The sequence below is a fragment of the Lytechinus pictus genome, chromosome 17 (assembly GCF_037042905.1).
Source record: "Lytechinus pictus isolate F3 Inbred chromosome 17, Lp3.0, whole genome shotgun sequence".
Taxonomy (NCBI): domain Eukaryota; kingdom Metazoa; phylum Echinodermata; class Echinoidea; order Temnopleuroida; family Toxopneustidae; genus Lytechinus; species Lytechinus pictus.
In genome coordinates this window covers 8890594-8908329 of record NC_087261.1, presented here as the reverse complement: position 1 = coordinate 8908329, position 17736 = coordinate 8890594, and the positions used below count along the sequence as shown (strand labels likewise).

Sequence of the window (17736 nt, the reverse complement as noted above, 5' to 3'; positions counted from 1 at the left end):
CTCAAGAAAATGACATTTAATGATTTTTCATGGCAGCCATCTTGGATTTCAAAATGGCGGCCATTTTGCCGCCGACCAAATTGTCAAATTGCTGGGAGCCGGCAATATTTGAAATCAGTGCCTAAAAATACCCCTATATGCCAAATTTCAGTGTCACATGACATGAAAAACTCGTGAAAATGACATTTAATGATTTTTCATGGCGGCCATCTTGGATTTCAAAATGGCTGCCGAACCGATGGTCAAATCACTTGGGGCCGGCAATATTTGAAATCAGCACCCCAAATTAAGCCTATATGCCAAATTTCAATACCGCAGTTCATATAAAACTCGAGAAAATGATTGCAAACAAATATCATGGCGGCCATCTTGGATTCCAAGATGGCGGCCATTTTGCCGCCGGCCAAATGGTCATATTGCTGGGGGCCGGCAATATTTGAAATCAGTGCCTCAAAATACCCCTATATGCCAAATTTCAGTGTCACATGACATGAAAAACCCAAGAAAATGACATTTAATGATTTTTCATGGCGGCCATCTTGGATTTCAAAATGGCGGCCGGCCCGATGTTCAAATCGCTTGGGGCCGGCAATATTTGAAATCAGCGCCCAAAAATACCCCTGTATGCCAAATTTCACACTTTCTGCCAGATTCGAGCATCTTTTTCACATATCTACTGGACTACATGCATGTTGATACTCCAAGCCAAATGCATTAAATCGTAAGCGAATTTCTTTTCATACTAGATGAATGTACTTGGACAAGACTAATATAATAGCTGGTACAAGTGAATGACATTGTACAGGAAATATGAATTCTAAACTTGGTATCAACTTATTGTCCAGTCGATTGTCGTCATGGTGACGAGACGATGTCTCTGTTGTGAGGTGTGGGCGGAATCGGATGCATGCTCCTAGATACCCAATGGGTGTGACATGCGCGCCAGTATTCATGAGCTATACGTTATTTAACTCTTCCTCAATCATCACAGTTAATTGATCGGAGCAAACAGACTACCAACGTAAAAACCCAGGTTCGCTCTTTGCGTGGACACACGGAATGGTACGTAAATTGGAGTTCGAAATGCATGTCAAATCGGTGAATGTAATTTTTTTGATATTCAAGTAATACTGAGTTCATGAGTATGATTTCACATTATTGGGCCAACTCTGTATCTGATAAACACAAAAGTTGTATGGGAACGTTAACATCTGAGCCTCATAGAGATTTATTCAAGGCCTGTTACAACGGTAATGACGCACAGTGTCAAAATAACGCATGATGTAGCAGTGTGACACTATGCGCTGACAGTCCTACGCATAATGTCACAGCCAACGTGACGGTACATCTTAGAAATCTATTGACATTATGCGTCAAGACATGCGATATTTATGTAAGAAAATTTGTGACATTGTGCGTTGGCTGCGACAATATGCAAAGGATGGTCAACGCCATGTCACAATCTGCGACATTCTGCGTTGGTGTCGCTGCGACACTACCGGTTGCAATAAGCATGATAAGGCCCAGTTATACGGCCTTTGTACATTTATCCCATTGTAAATGAAGAGGTATACACTTTAACAATCTGGATATGTGTGAATCATTAAGATTTAATTGTGCAACATTCGTGTGGAACCGAGTGAAATACGGTGCAGGGTTGTATGTTACTTGTATTTAGTCTGTTTTTTTTTTATTTACTAATCCTATGCAATGATTCAAGACACAGATTAGAGTATGTTGAGTCGGAATGGCTAGTGAATCAATTGCATGTAGGTCCATGATCTTATTGATCCTTACTAAAAAAAAATAGGTCGATTGAAACATATTGTTTCGGAGGGTTTCCAGAATTCCTGGGGGCCTTTATACAAATATGGCTCATAATAGGCCAACGTCAAACATTGATAGGGCGCTGATCGACGATCCCCAACCCCCTTCCACATTGACCACGATGTATACACAGTGAATATCTTCTGTTTATTTTTGTTTTTTATGGGGCTCATGATTTTTTATTTTCTTTTCCCCCTCTACATTTTATTTTATAAATCTTTGATTCACCCCTGTGCGTAAAAAAAACCGTAAAAGTAATACACATGTTTTCCCGGAGCCGGGTTTCTCTCGCATATTGATTTAACCCGCTGACTTCTGAATTCTGTTTGGCATAGGTTTTGTAAAGGAACACCTTGGTTTCCAGGAAGCAACGGGGTAAGAAGTGATGGGAATAAAGATCTGTTACACAGAGATCTTGTTTTCAAGTTCCTCTGAACAACGATGAAACATGCAATTATTCATGAATGAATGTAAATGTGAAAGTGAATGTTATCCCCTGAAGTCTGCTCTGCTGATATCAAACCCTCAATATTACTTTCCACCCATCTTTATTATTTTTTTTTTACAGACAAGCTGGCTATGATGTCTACTCCCCTTGCGTCCCGGTCCTTCAAACGCTCATTCAATCCTCACAGGAACCATGGGACTACTGTCAGTAAGCTCCGACTTCTTATTGATGTCGACCCCACTTATGGCTTCAGAAGGCTTAAACTAGGAGGCAGAGAACTAGATGATCTTCCACGGGAACTTTTCGAACTAACCGAACTGGAATATCTAACGCTTAGTCCAGACCGGAAGTCTTGCTTATTCTTTCAGCTTTCGTCTGTCCCAAAAGATATTGGCCGACTTGTAAATCTGCGAGTACTGTGTCTTGACACAAATGAACTGACGGATCTTCATCCAGCGTTATGCCAACTAGGACACCTAGAGCGGTTGGTACTCAGCAACAATCTCCTAACGAAACTTCCTCAAGAGTTCGAAGACCTCAAGCAACTGAAGAGCTTGCACATCGCCAATAACTACTTTGAAGAGGTGCCAGAACCTTTATTCGCTTTAAAACAGCTTACATTCCTGGATATGAGTGACAATAGGATTATGATACTTTCGTCTCGGATCGGCGAACTGAGAAATCTCGAAACGTTGTTACTTTTCTACAATCTGTTGGAAATGTTGCCCGAGTCCATTGGTCGTTGCACAAGACTCTCTAATCTTTGGTTAGGAATGAACAAACTGACAACATTACCACATGGTGTTGGAAGACTGTCTAGATTGGACTGGGGTGAGCACGACCATTCTTCAAACTTGGAAGGCAATCCTTTGATCTATCCACCCATTCAAGTGTGTCGCAGAGGGCCAGTCAGCATCTATGAGTATTTTAAGGAACGCGGCACTTCAAATAAGGTCAGTCCTCAGCAGGAATCACCCTCACTTTTCATGTATTCGATCGTCTTAATCTGAGCATTCAAGGGTCAAACTCTTTCTTTTTTCTTCCTTCCCCTTCTTATTTTAGTCCTTCAGGATATTTTTTGAGGAGGAATATCCGTACCTGAAATACATGTACGTCTCTCTGCCCCCCCCCCCCCGCTTCCGCCGCCTATGGTCTATGGTGATGCAAAAAACTTGTTTACACCCTTAACACGATATGAATTTCATTTTTTTAGTGTGGAATATATTTGAAATCTCGTTAATTCTCATGTATCCATAATTTATATATCTATTCATTCGTTTATGCAGTTATTAACGCGTTATTGATTTGCTCGTTTTTGTGTTTTTTTTACTTACCTATAGGTACATGAAGCAGTAGACTCATAAATAACATTTACTTTAACAAGTTTTATATGTTACTGTAAAAACAAAATAAATAGAAAAGAACTTAGTACAATACGACTTACGTGACAGGGGCCGCTGAACGATTTTGAAAGTACGTGGGGGGGGGGGGGGGTGAGCTGAGCATGCAAAAAAATCACAATGAAATTGCCATTTTTATGATTATTATGAACATGATTATGCGTATACAAATTTACCACAGGTTGTTTAGATCGCAAATGGGTATCGTAAACATAGTTATTACCAGTAATTACGTTTTTTATTCACGCTCGTTAAGATTGTGAAACGTAAATTCTTTCAAATTTTCATAAAAGATATATACAGAATTTAGACTTATCATAAAATACGAAGTGCTAAACGCATATTTGGAAAGAAATTCTAAGCTCATAATGTCAATTTGTAGTGCAATTTAGATGATCAAAATAAATAAATATGTGATAAAAAGTTCTTATGAAATAATTTATTTGGGAATTGTCAATAATTATTTAACACTTTACATTCAAAGTGGAAGGAGCTAAAGTAAAGCATAGTTTGTTGTTCCAAGGCCTTTGCTAAAATACTGGAAGAAAACCACAGATCTCGGAAAAATAGAGCAGAAATGCAGAGGATGAAAACAAATTTTGTTATAAAGACCGGGAAACACAGTTTATCAAACAAGACAAAACATCGAAAAGCATAAGAGACAGGTTTTTTGTTGTTGTTGTTCATGTCTTAACATATGTTTCAAGTTGTAGTTGCACCCCAAAAAAAAGTCTTTGCTCATTTTGTGATCAGAGCATGAGAGCTAAGAATCCTAAAAATTGTATTAAGGACCATGCAGGAGGGTGTTTCATAAGCTGTTCGTATAGCTAAAATACATTAGGTTTTACGCACGACTGGAACATACTCTTAAGTGCAATGGCAGTTACAATTAGGGACATCATTTAGCATGTTTAGCGTGAGGATGGTCAGGCTGCAAATATTTATATATCACAAAAAAGTAAAATTCACAGACCAAAATGCTGAACATTTAATCAAAATCAGATAACAAATAACGAAGTTATTGAATTTTAAAGATTTGCATTATTCCGGTGAAACAGTTCTATAGGCATGTCTTCACATGAATATTCATTAGGTGGGCTGATGATGTCATATTGTAGCTGCAGTCAATCAATCAAACATAGCAGACATGTTTTTACGGGAGTGGTTTCGTTTATTCTGTCTTTTCCTTGACTCCGTGAAAACTGTAACAAATAAAATACATAAATGGAAACCAATTAATATCATGAAACTTGACATAGCTCTTCAAACTAGATGATATCATTAAATAAAGCTTCCTTAGGTCCATGCTATCATATATCTCTTATAACATCTCTATAACTAGAAATTTGGGCGTGACCCATGGGCATTTCAACACAATTGCCCTTTATCTGACCTTATAAATATAGCCTTAAAATGCCCCTTCTTTGTATTTCATTAATTATCCTAACACTTCTATAATAGCTAAATGTTCACAAATTCACTCACTTAAATACTTGTCTCATACAGGTCGATACTATATTCAACAATAAATCTATCCTTTTATCAAAGAAACTATTTCATAATGACTTTCGACCTTCGTAATAACTTCTTTAACTATAACCAACATGAATTCTTATATGTGGGGCATGTAACGCTACTCACATGTACGAGTGTAATCAACTAATATTTTAACACAAAAATATCATATTAGCACACATTATTTCTAATAAATTATACAATACGAGTGTAAACACTGACCTTCTTGCCTCTATTTTGTCGTTAAAGTTGGCTGCAACTAAGGGATTACTTAGATTTTCTTCAATTTATGGAAACATCAGGCATTTTATGCCTATCATCAAAACTCAAGATGTGGTGCCGCAGATGGCGTTCTAACTTTTTCGTTATCTCGACCACAAAATGTTTTGTTAAAGTCACGCAGTTACATGGCTCCTTTAAATTAGTTTAACTAATTTACCACAATAGATTATTCAATGAACTTACAACCACTACTGTATGTCACATGTATAGCATAGAAATCAAGATTGTGTTTACATCTAACTTCTTTGTCTTTCAATATTGATTCCAAAAATATGTAGCGTTCCTTAACAGTTAAACATATATTATATTCAAAGTCAATTTTCACTAAATCTGAACAACAGTATTCACACTTGGTAATATCAATAATCTCCTTTACCAAAAAAAATCATGCATTTATTTTTTGCATAGTTTGAATCTAAGTACTGATTCGTAAAGTTATCAATCAGAAATTTAACAAACATTCTCTCGATTGCATGAAGCATTCTAATACGAGCAAATTTGCATATTTCCAAATTTTAAAGTGTGTAATATTACCTCATAGTTTGATATACTCTATCAACACTTCATGCTTCTATCTGAAGTTCCTATCCGCTATAAATTCATGCAGTACGCAGAGATTATGAAAATATTTGTAAAGGTGTGCTACATTCTTCTAATCACACCATTTAACTTGAACATGTTTCACATGTGCAATTTTTAAAAACTACCGATAATGTTAAACTTCATCAATCCATGAGTGTTTCAGTGTTTCTGTGGTTTTCAATTCAAATAATGTAACGGACTTGCATGTTAAACCTCAATAGGATTAATTCAATCCAATGTAGGCACAATGAATTTTTACCTTTTTAACACATTTCTTAATCATTTATATTCATGCCTATGTTTACACATACAATTCAATTCTATCCTTTCAATTTGTTTGTTCAAATGATAATACGACAAATATCACTCTATAGTCTTGTATCAGACTCACTGGCTCAAATGATCATTTAAAGGATGAAATTTTGTCAAGCTATCACTATAACCACAATGTAGAGTGCTAACAACCTTGAACTTGTGTAGTCTCAAATATAGACCCAATCAAACAAATACAAATTATTCAGGTTAACCTCCAAAAAAAATGAAGAAATTGTGACGGAACGCCTTTATGTTCCAAGGAATTTGTGTTTGTTTGGTTTTTTTTCTTTTGTTTTTGTTCGAAAATCAATTATAATGACAAACTGTCAATTTTCAATTTAGTCTCATACTCAGGCTGTAGTATTTTGCTAAATTCAATAGTCATGATAAACTGTTACACAACTTTGGAGATTATCACTTCCAGACTTAGGAATTCTGGTTAAATTCAAATTATTTAAAAACAACACCTCATATTCCTGAATTAGTCTAATTTCAGACTCAATGAATGACATTTAAAATAACAACTACTTAGTCTTTAACTTCAGACCCAACAGTGGTATCAAATTGATTGAAATGAAATAAGTATAATATTACTATTATTAGACCCAAAGTGATACCAATTTCAGCAAAACAAAAAATAGTCTTAATTCAGACCCTATGGCTCCTTGTTAGGGAATCTTCCTTGGTCTTCCTGTGTGACCAACAAAATAAGTTTATGTATTGGTCGTTCTAAGTAACGTTGCTGTGAGATTCGCTTTCCGCGACTGTCCAATTTAGAGTCACTCATCACTAACTTAACCTTGCGCACATGATTGTCTAAGGATGGGTATACATCAACTACTCTGGCTAGCGTCCATTGGTTTCTTGGATTCTCATCCTTTACGATTACAATGTCACCGACGTGCGCATTTCTCTGAGGATAAGTCCATTTCTGACGTGACTGAAGGTTTTGAAGGAACTCATGCTTCCAACGCTTCCAAAATTCATTGGCTAGATGCTGAACTCTCCTCCATCTTTTCCTAGAGTACAAGTCCTCTCGTTGAAATTGGCCAGGAGGTGGTAACAGCACACTAGTTTTCATCGTTAGCAGGTGGTTCGGTGTCAAGGGTTCTGGATGTGTGGGGTCATTCAAGTTCTCGATGGTCAGAGGTCTACTATTTACAATAGCCGCTGCTTCGTTCATGAGGGTGCGCAGGGACTCATCATCAAGTTGCTGTCCAGCTTTGTGTAGCAAGGCTTCTAGTACTCGGCGTATAGTGCGTATTTGTCGCTCCCATACGCCTCCCATGTGACTTGCTGATGGGACGTTGAATTTGAAGTAGATGTAGTCACAGTCTTTATTCAGAAGGAATTTTCTGATCTGGTCATGATGAGCAGCGCTACCCTCTCCTAGCTCAGACACAGCTCCGATGAAGGGTCATTCTCCAAAAAATGTTACAATTCACAAAAAACGTGTCTCGACTATCTTATGGCCGCTAGCTTCACAACCCTGAACATTTTCTACAAAAATATTATCAAGAAAATTACAATAATAGACTAGCTCCACAAAGCATATACGACCAGTGACTAATAAAGCTCTAATTTTATTACAAAAGCCTTTTATTTTTGCTTTTTGTTAGAATCGACGCTGTCTCGGGTCAGTTTTAGATTTTACTATCATTCTCTTTCCTAAGTAGTCTGTATTTCTTACCTACATTAATGTCTGGTGAGGGCAGCTTGGTGTAAACGTCCGACATACTGCGCTTATCCTAGTATTTGATGATCCCTTTGTGATTAATATCACTTTTAACTTTGTCCCAAATTCATTTTAACCTCCGTAACGAATACTGCCACAAGTTTTTTTCCCATTCAAACTGAATGATATTATATGATAATGTGTCTACAAGTAGAGTGATATTCATTAATAAATAATTGATAGGGAATTATCATATGTGTTTCCTGTATTACACGGAAATAAAGGACTATTCTTAAAAAATAAAATGTATGACTAAACAGCTTTAACATCCGTAACGCACCTTAAGAAAATATGCACTTTGGCAGTTCTGTTAAGGATTCAGTATCTTATAGGATAAGAGACACCTTTCATAATAAATACAATTTTCAAAGGTATGACTGTTAAATAAGGACCACGTTGGACCATAAAGCATAAAGACATTAACTTCCGTAACGCATTAACTTCCGTAACATTTTTTCTTGAATATGCTACAAATTTGTGCTATACTGAATCACTCCGGATCATACAGATATAAATCATATAAGGTACCGTCCACCTACTTACCCATACAAATGATAGCTATTCATCCTTGTCAAATTATTATTACACACCTTATTTTTAACATCACTTTGAAAAGAGGGAAAATTGCCAGCGAAAACAATTTCCCGAGAATTATATATATTTAATGTTTTTAGAATTTTAAATAATACATACTACAAATTTTGAATATTGGCATCTTCTTTAGAACTTAAGATTTCTAATTTCCTTTGCTATATAAAGTGCATTAACTTCCGTAACAATTACTGTTACGGAAGTTAATACACTTCTTTGCTGTACTTTGCTAAGATTGATAGCACGATTCTAGTTCCAGAATAGGTGACATGGCTTTGTCTAATGCTGTAGTCGGCAGAAATGGTGTAGAGAAAGGGAAGAAGGAGAAACAATTAAGCTTTCATGGACAAGGAAAGAGACAGAAAAACTGTTTGCAATGACTCATGAGGAGGGTTAATGTATCACCGATCAAAAATGTGAGCGCAAAGCGCGAGCTAAAACTTGTGAATAGTCTAACCTGAAAACTTGAAATTCTAGCATTTTTTGTAGAAATGATCAGGATGTTATCTGAATAAACTATTAATGCGAGTACAAAGTGCTAGCTGATTTGTTTTTCGTATTCTGACCGAAAGCTTGACATTCTAAACACTCTTTGTACCAATTACAAGGATGGGTATCTTAATTGATGCGACTGTAAATTTTTTATATGTTGATCTGAAAACAATAATTTTTGGACGTTGTAATTTGAGAACAAGATATATATCCAATAAACAATTATTGCAAATGTAAAACGCCCGCTTTTTTAGGTTTAGTCCCCAAAACGGGACATTCTACTAACTTTTTGTAATCATAAAAAGGATGGGTGTCTTGCTAAGGAAATGATGCGCAGTGAGTGCGAAGCGCGAGCTGAAAATATGTGTCATTCCAATATGAAAACCAGACATCTTAAGCACGCTTTCAAATAAAGAGGATATAAATTGAATAAAAAATAATTTCATGCAATAGAATACAAAAAAAAAACAAGTGGGGATTACATGTATGTACACCATCAATCAACTCTTTTAATATTCATGAAGATATGCATAGACTATATTGTTTCACTAAAATAATGCAAATCTTTAAAATGGCATAACTTCGCTATTCCTTGTTCAATTTTGATCATATTTGCAGTATTTTGTTTGTCTGCTTATTATCTGTTCAGATCATATTTTTCAGCCTGGATGACCCCTTTAACGTGCATGAAAAGCGCTTGAATAATCGATATAGGCTTACTTACATGAAAACATGGAAAGGGGTATTTCAAACTCTCACGGTTTGTTGGAATTTATAAATGAAATACGTATTTCGATAATCAAACATTTTGGCTATTCATCATTTTTTTAAATCACGAATAGAATGTGTAATTGCGTATCTCGATAAAACAAACTGATGAAAAAAAAATCGCGATTAGATCATATAGATTCCAGTAATAATTTATGTATTTGTGAATTTTTAGCCTCTTGTTTCATTCACCTTACTTTTTTATTATTCATTTCCCCATGTCCTTTTTTAAATGTTTTTCCCTCTTTTTCTATCTTTTTTGGCTATTGGCAGGCGGCGGGATTCCTCGTAACCCAGAGAACTCATCCTGGTAACGGGACTGCGATTGTTATATTTTGTTTATTGCCAGAAACTTTAAAGATGAACTGTAATTCTGTTGCCCGGTTATTCGGTTTTTTCATTCCAACTTTGAACAAGAACGACAATAAAATTACAGTTTCCGTTTCCTGTTTATGTTTTTTACATTTTTTTAGGGGGCGGGGTTGGCAAATTAAGCTATGCGTTCCACATTTATCTTTATTTATTAATAAAAGGTTATACGAATACCTAAATATGGATTTTCCTAAGCTAACAAATAAATACTGCAATTTGTAACTTCATTTAACTTCCGTAACGAAGATTGACAAGGGTAAATGCCACTCGAGGATTTGATGGTAAAGTATCTTTTGATTCCCAGCATTGGTCATGCATTGCTTAGGATCTCAGGTTATGGATGAAAGTTATTTTAAGGTTGCCTCATTCAAATTATGAACATTAAACTGAACGAAAGATGTGCAATGATTTTTATGGTTCTTTTTGTTAAATGTTATTTGGTAAAATCCTGCTTCTGAAAAAGAATATTGAATATTTTTTCTATCTTGCAAACATTTTTGCTTCAGTAAATAAAATTGTTGATACCACACTGAAACTTAATGGTGTGCATTTCTATTTCAATCATTTCAAAGGTGATTTAATTGAGTAACATAAGTGAACAATGCTAACGATTAACCTCCGTAACGTTGATATACAGTGCTTGAGTTAATCCGGTCAGTACTTCAAATTGACGCAACAGCGACATGCCCCTTTTCTGTTGCCACTTTCTCATACATGGTACTTTCACAATCTGTATTTTTCAATCCATTTTGTAGATTTTATTTTTACGATTTTTCCTCCCATCAATTGTAGCATTTTTCTGAGAATGACCCTGAAGTTTGTGCCTCTGTCAGAACGAAGTTGACGGACAGGACCTCTAATGGATAGGAATCGTCGGAGAGCATTAATGAAAGAGTCACTTGTCATTGAGTTAAGAGTCTCTATGTGTACAGCCCTAGAAGCCATGCAGCTGAAGAGGAGGCCGTATCTCTTTAGTTCTCTCCGGCCGTCCTTTATCACCCAAGGACCGAAAACATCCATGCAGCTGTATGTAAAGGGTGGTGAAGGTTCAACTCTGTCCTTTGGCAGGTTTGACATCTTCTGCCACTGAGATTCACCGCGTAGCCTACGGCAGGTGACACACTTATTAATGAATCTTGAGATCGTCGAGCTCCCAGATACGACCCAGAAACCGCTTGACCTCAACTGGTTGGTGGTCATGCCTCGACCCTGGTGGGCTGTTTGAATGTGGCAATGTCTTATTATCAGCTCTGTGATATGGTGGTTCTTGGGTAGAATAACTGGATGCTTACTCTCATAAGAACCTGCAGCACATGTGAGACGTCCACCTACTCTTAGTATCCCATCAGAGTCGACGAAAGGGTCAAGACGGTGAAACCGACTATAGCCTTGATGCTTACGTCTGTATCTCTTGCCTGTATTCATGTCATTACCTTTGGCTGCTCGGTTCTGTATAGCCGTCAACTCATCATGGAATTCATCTCTTTGTACAGCCTTCAAGATTTCCAATTGGGCTTGGTTCAGTTCCTTCATAGTTAGTTTGTGTGGTACGATCTGGTGAGAACTCTTTCTGGTGCGGGACGAGATGGGAAGACCTCGTTCTCGACATTGCTGTTTCAAGAGAGACTTCAGTCTTAGGCAGTTTGCTACTGCCCTTTTAGCTCTGATCCAACAGGAGAATCTATCCAATCGATCAATCTCAAAGGCACAAGGCTTAGAGTGGCCCCGTACAATGTTTGTATGAGCTTTCTTTACTTCTGGATCATCTGGTTCTACATCAAACTCATCCTCTTGTTTGAACTCATCTGCCTTATTCTCCCAAAGGAACTCTGGACCATTGAACCATGAAGATGACAGGAGTTGGTTGACTGTAGCTCCCCGGGATGCAAGGTCAGCAGGGTTATCATGTGTTCCCACATGTTTCCATTGTGATGGGGTAGAGTGCTGTCTAATCTGATGTATACGGTTAGCGACGAACACGTGAAATCGCTTTGTGTCATTGTTAATGTACCCCATCACTACATTACTGTCTGTCCAATAGAACTCTTCCGTGTTTGGGGGTACAAGTTCTCTCTGGAGAAATGCACTGATCTTGACTGAGATTACTGCGGCAGTCAATTCCAGACGTGGCACAGTGATAGGTTTGAGAGGTACCACTCTGGCTTTTCCCATCAACAGTGTACAGTGCACCTTGCCTTCATCATTGGTTAGCCTTAGATATGTACACTCGCCATAACCAGTAGTGCTAGCATCAGAAAAGTGATGAAGCTGCATTTTCTTGACATCTCCAAATCCAGCAGGCTTGTAGCATCGCTGTATGGATATCAAGTCGAGATTGAGTAAATCAGCTCTCCATTTCTCCCATTTACTCCTCTGGTCATCAGGCAGTTCATCGTCCCAGTCTACTGCTTTCTTGCATAGTTCTTGCAAGATCTGTTTGCCTCGTAGTATGACTGGTGCCAGCAGACCTAGTGGATCATATATTGACATGACAGTGGCTAACACTCCTCTTCTCGTCAGGGGTTTGTCGTGTAGAGTGAGTCTGAACTTCAGTGTGTCAGACTCGATACACCATAACACTCCCAGAGCCTTTTCCATTGGTGAGTCGGTTCCCAGAAGATCCGTCTTTGAGACTCCTTTCGCTCTATCTGGCTCTGGAACAGATTCCATTACTTCTTTGTTGTTTGATATGAATTTGTGTAGATGTAGTCCACCCTTCTCACATAACTGCCTCGTTCTTGAAGCTAGATCAACGGCATCCTTAGCAGAAGGGACAGATTTCAATCCATCATCCACGTAGAAATCTCGATGGATAAAGTCCTTCACGTCATCTCCAAATTTATCTGCATGGTCAGTAGCTATTTGCTTCAAGCAGAAATTGGAGCAGCCTGGCGAGGAAGATGCTCCAAACAAATGGACAGTCATACGTAGCTCCATAGGATCTTGATGGATATTTCCATTCTTCCACCACAGATATCTCAGGTAGTCACGGTGGTCCTCTCTCACTCTGAATTGGTGAAACATTTCCTTTATATCACAGCTAAATGCAATCTCGTCCTTCCTAAATCGGCAGAGTACACCTACAAGTGCATTCGTCAGGTCTGGTCCAGTAAGGAGATGATCATTTAGAGATTGTCCTTTACATTGAGCACTGCAGTCATACACAACCCGAAGTTTGTTAGGCTGTATAACGCCATGATGAGGGATATACCACACTGGACTATCCTCTGCCTTGAGTTCTGGTGCTAGCTCTGCGTATCCCTTCTCAAGGAGTGCTTCCATCTTTTCTGTGTAGCTACGGTGGTAGTTTGGATCTCTTTCAAACTTCCTTTTCAGATGTTGCAGTCTCTTATCTGCCATATATCTGTTGTTTGGCAGTTTTGGAGCATTTTCCTTGAATGGGAGTGGGGTCTCATAATGTCCATCATCTAACACTCGAACATTATCTTTCATGATTCTCATGAACCTTACATCATTCTGTGAGAAGGGTTCTTTACTGCTTCTGAGATCAGAGAAATCAGCTTCCAGCATCCTAAGCACTGACGAAGGATTTATTTCTTCCTTGATAGTGACATTGTGCGAAAATATCACACTCTTTCCCTTTGAAGTCGTGTTCTCGTTCAGCTCATTAGGTATCTCATAAGTGATGAGGCGATGACTGAACCCTATTCTGTCGTCAGGGCTGACTTCAAACTCCTTCTGGTTAGCTACGCCAACGATGCTCCAACCTAAGTCAGTTTTCATACCAAACGGTCCATCTCCATCAGGGGAAGGAATTATGTTGCGAGGAGTTAGAGCACTGGCGCAGTCATATCCGATGAGCAGTCCAACCTCACATTCTTGAAGTGGTAACAGTTCCTCTGCAATTTCAGTCAGGTGAGGAAACGAGGCTGCCACTTCAGGTACAGGAATATGCTCCCTGTTGGCAGGCATAATGTCTCGAGTATACACTGCAGGAAGATTGATTACCTTTGTGCTGTTGTGGGCACGAACTGTTAGACCTTGAATCTTCTCGCTAGGTATCCTTTCATTTTTCCTTGACATGGTAGAGAGAAGAAGATTTACCTTTGAACCATGTAGGTTCATCGCTTCTTTGGTAGACTCCAGCAAGAATGTTGTGTCAGACTGTGTGTCTAACAACGCATAGATCAGTCTCTCATCAATGCTGTCCTTCTGAGATATCCAGACTGGAACGACCGAAGAACACCTTACAGCCTGCCTGTTCTTAGTCATGTGATTTACTGTGGTATGGGAACTTGATGTTCTGAGTTGCTCTATTGGCCAAGAGCTGTCATTGGCAGGCTGGGCCCCCATCTGCACACTGTGGCTCTCTTCGTCACTTCTGTTCCAATATTCATGAAGAGATGTGGGATGTCGTTTTTTGCAGACACTACATGTGTGCTTCCTGTTACATTCCCTTGAAGTGTGCCCTCGTTTGAGACAGCCATAACACAGTCCATTCTCTCGAACATAGTTCTTTCGTTCTTTCAAGGTCATTGAAAGGAACTTCTGACAAATTCCTAGCTGATGATGTTCCTTACAAAGCAAACAGACTTGCTCCTGCTTCCTTCCTTTTCTTGGAGGCTGTGGGCGTTGATCTGTTGAGGTGTACATGGATATCGCACCCAACACGGTCCGCTTCTTCTCTACCTTCAGCTCCTTTACACTATTCAGTGAGGTAACAGGATCACATGCGATGTTAGCTTCTTCCTCGATGAAGTTGCTAAATGCTTGAAATGAAGGGAAGGTGTTTCTATGAGTTTCTCTCCATTTGGCAACTCTTTTACCCCAGCTTATGATGAGATGGTCTGGAAGTTTGGCCAGGATCTTTCTATTTTCCCTCTCATCGTCCAATTGCGCCAGATTTCCTATGGTTTGCATTGCTGTACAGCACTGTTTCAAGAAATCAGACAGCATTCGTAGGCCTTGGCTATCCCTTTTGTTGATTCTCGGCCAGGATTCTAACTTGTCTCTGTAGGCATTGGACAGAACAAAGGGATCGCCATACCTACTTTCCAAGGCCTGTTTAGCTGCAGCATAGGAGAAGGCATCACCTAACAATGAATAACCTTGAACTAGTTGTAAGGGTTGTCCCTTCAAGTATTTCAGAAGATAATAGAACTTATCCTCTGTCCTTATGTTCTTTCTTTCTATCAGCAGGTCATAGCTTCTTTTCCATGTGGGATATTGCAGAGAACTCCCATCAAACACAGGCGGTTCTGGAGGGGGCAGGTGATTGAGACTCATCTGGTCCAGTATGGTTGCTGCTAATTGATCACTTGTTCCAAGAACTTGAGCACTTGGAGTCATTTTCTCTGTGGGAGAATCATCTTGGTTGTCAGCATTAACCCACCGTTTGCATTCAACCTCCTTTTGTGATGAACGTTTGGAGGAATGTCTAGATGACGTTGAATTTTAGGAGCCTACTTGTAGAGCCTTCATTCGAATGTGAGTTTCCTTCATCAGTTCGGTATGTTGCTCCTCAATCTCTTCGATTCTGTCAATGCTGTCATCATCCAGATTTAATGCCTCTTTAGTCTTACTAAGAGACTCCTGCAGCATCGATGCATTATCTATAGCTGCCTGTACTTCATCTCTCTGTTGTTTAATTACTAAGATAAGTTCTTCATCAATGAGGGCAGCTCTAAGTTTGTTGGCCGCCTGCCGCCAAGCCCTTATCAGTGAGCGAAACTGCCGTTCCTGCTGCTGGTACTGCAGGCCCTTCTTCGAATCGTCGTCCGACATCTTGTCCTCGTAGAAGAATAACCTCTGGAAGTTTTCACTGTAGCTGCAGTCAATCAATCAAACATAGCAGACATGTTTTTACGGGAGTGGTTTCGTTTATTCTGTCTTTTCCTTGACTCCGTGAAAACTGTAACAAATAAAATACATAAATGGAAACCAATTAATATCATGAAACTTGACATAGCTCTTCAAACTAGATGATATCATTAAATAAAGCTTCCTTAGGTCCATGCTATCATATATCTCTTATAACATCTCTATAACTAGAAATTTGGGCGTGACCCATGGGCATTTCAACACAATTGCCCTTTATCTGACCTTATAAATATAGCCTTAAAATGCCCCTTCTTTGTATTTCATTAATTATCCTAACACTTCTATAATAGCTAAATGTTCACAAATTCACTCACTTAAATACTTGTCTCATACAGGTCGATACTATATTCAACAATAAATCTATCCTTTTATCAAAGAAACTATTTCATAATGACTTTCGACCTTCGTAATAACTTCTTTAACTATAACCAACATGAATTCTTATATGTGGGGCATGTAACGCTACTCACATGTACGAGTGTAATCAACTAATATTTTAACACAAAAATATCATATTAGCACACATTATTTCTAATAAATTATACAATACGAGTGTAAACACTGACCTTCTTGCCTCTATTTTGTCGTTAAAGTTGGCTGCAACTAAGGGATTACTTAGATTTTCTTCAATTTATGGAAACATCAGGCATTTTATGCCTATCATCAAAACTCAAGATGTGGTGCCGCAGATGGCGTTCTAACTTTTTCGTTATCTCGACCACAAAATGTTTTGTTAAAGTCACGCAGTTACACATATCCTCACTTGGTTTTTTGTATTTCATTACATGAAATTGGGTTTATTCAAAAATGTTCTACCAAGAACTAAAACAATTTGATTAACAACTAGTTAAGTGCATTAGTTAATATTCCCGCATCTTATTTCATCACAATGGAGACACATCATTTACACATGTATGAAAAAAATGAAACAATCATTATTACATGTAGAAAAAGGAAAGTGGGGATGTGACATCATCAGCCCACCTTATGAATATTTACGACGATGTGTACATAAATGTTTCACAAAATATTGATAAATTTTAAAATTTGTTATCCGATTTTGATGATATTTTCAGCATTTTGCTTTGTGAATTTTACTCTATTTATTTAGATATCAATATTTTCAGCCTGGACCATCCCTTTAAATAATTCGCAAAGTCGCTCGTAACTTACCATCAGCTATAATGAAACACTCACCTGATTAAATCATATCTTTCCCTTAATCCCTGTCTCTCTTTTCGATGTTTAGTATGGAGCCGGCATTGATGACGACGATGATGATATTATGTCGGACGAATCGGGTAGCACTCTCGGCGACACAGCGGACTACAGAATGAAAACGACGTCACAAACATCACCATAAGCTAGGTAGAAACTCTTCCTCATAAACCTTAACCATTTTATTGAATTCAGTAATGAAGCAACCACTCTCAAAATAATTATAAGTAAGACGTTTCTTTTCTTTCTTTCTTTTTATTAAAGCGCAAGTCCGACCCAACGAAAAAGTGTGTGTATTTGAAGAAAAAAAATACCTAACAAGCATAATGCTGAAATTTTCATTCAAATCG

At 38.1% G+C, this 17736-nt stretch overlaps 2 protein-coding genes across 2 annotated transcripts; one reads left to right on the top strand and one right to left on the bottom strand.

Annotated features, from left to right (window-relative positions):
• Window positions 1–694: 694 nt before the first annotated feature.
• LOC129280608 (leucine-rich repeat protein SHOC-2-like) lies at window positions 695–3285 on the top strand. Its single transcript, XM_054916612.2, has 2 exons — window positions 695–1062; window positions 2396–3285. Exon 2 carries the CDS (start codon window positions 2407–2409, stop codon window positions 3283–3285), a length of 879 nt encoding a protein of 292 aa, XP_054772587.2. The 5' UTR covers window positions 695–1062; window positions 2396–2406.
• Window positions 3286–10170: 6885 nt separating this feature from the next.
• LOC129267694 (uncharacterized) lies at window positions 10171–16855 on the bottom strand. Its single transcript, XM_064112240.1, has 2 exons — window positions 16735–16855; window positions 10171–16199 (listed from the first exon to the last, which is right to left on the bottom strand). The coding sequence occupies exon 2, from the start codon at window positions 15635–15637 to the stop codon at window positions 11051–11053; it is 4587 nt and encodes a 1528-aa protein (XP_063968310.1). The 5' UTR covers window positions 15638–16199; window positions 16735–16855; the 3' UTR covers window positions 10171–11050.
• Window positions 16856–17736: the final 881 nt, after the last annotated feature.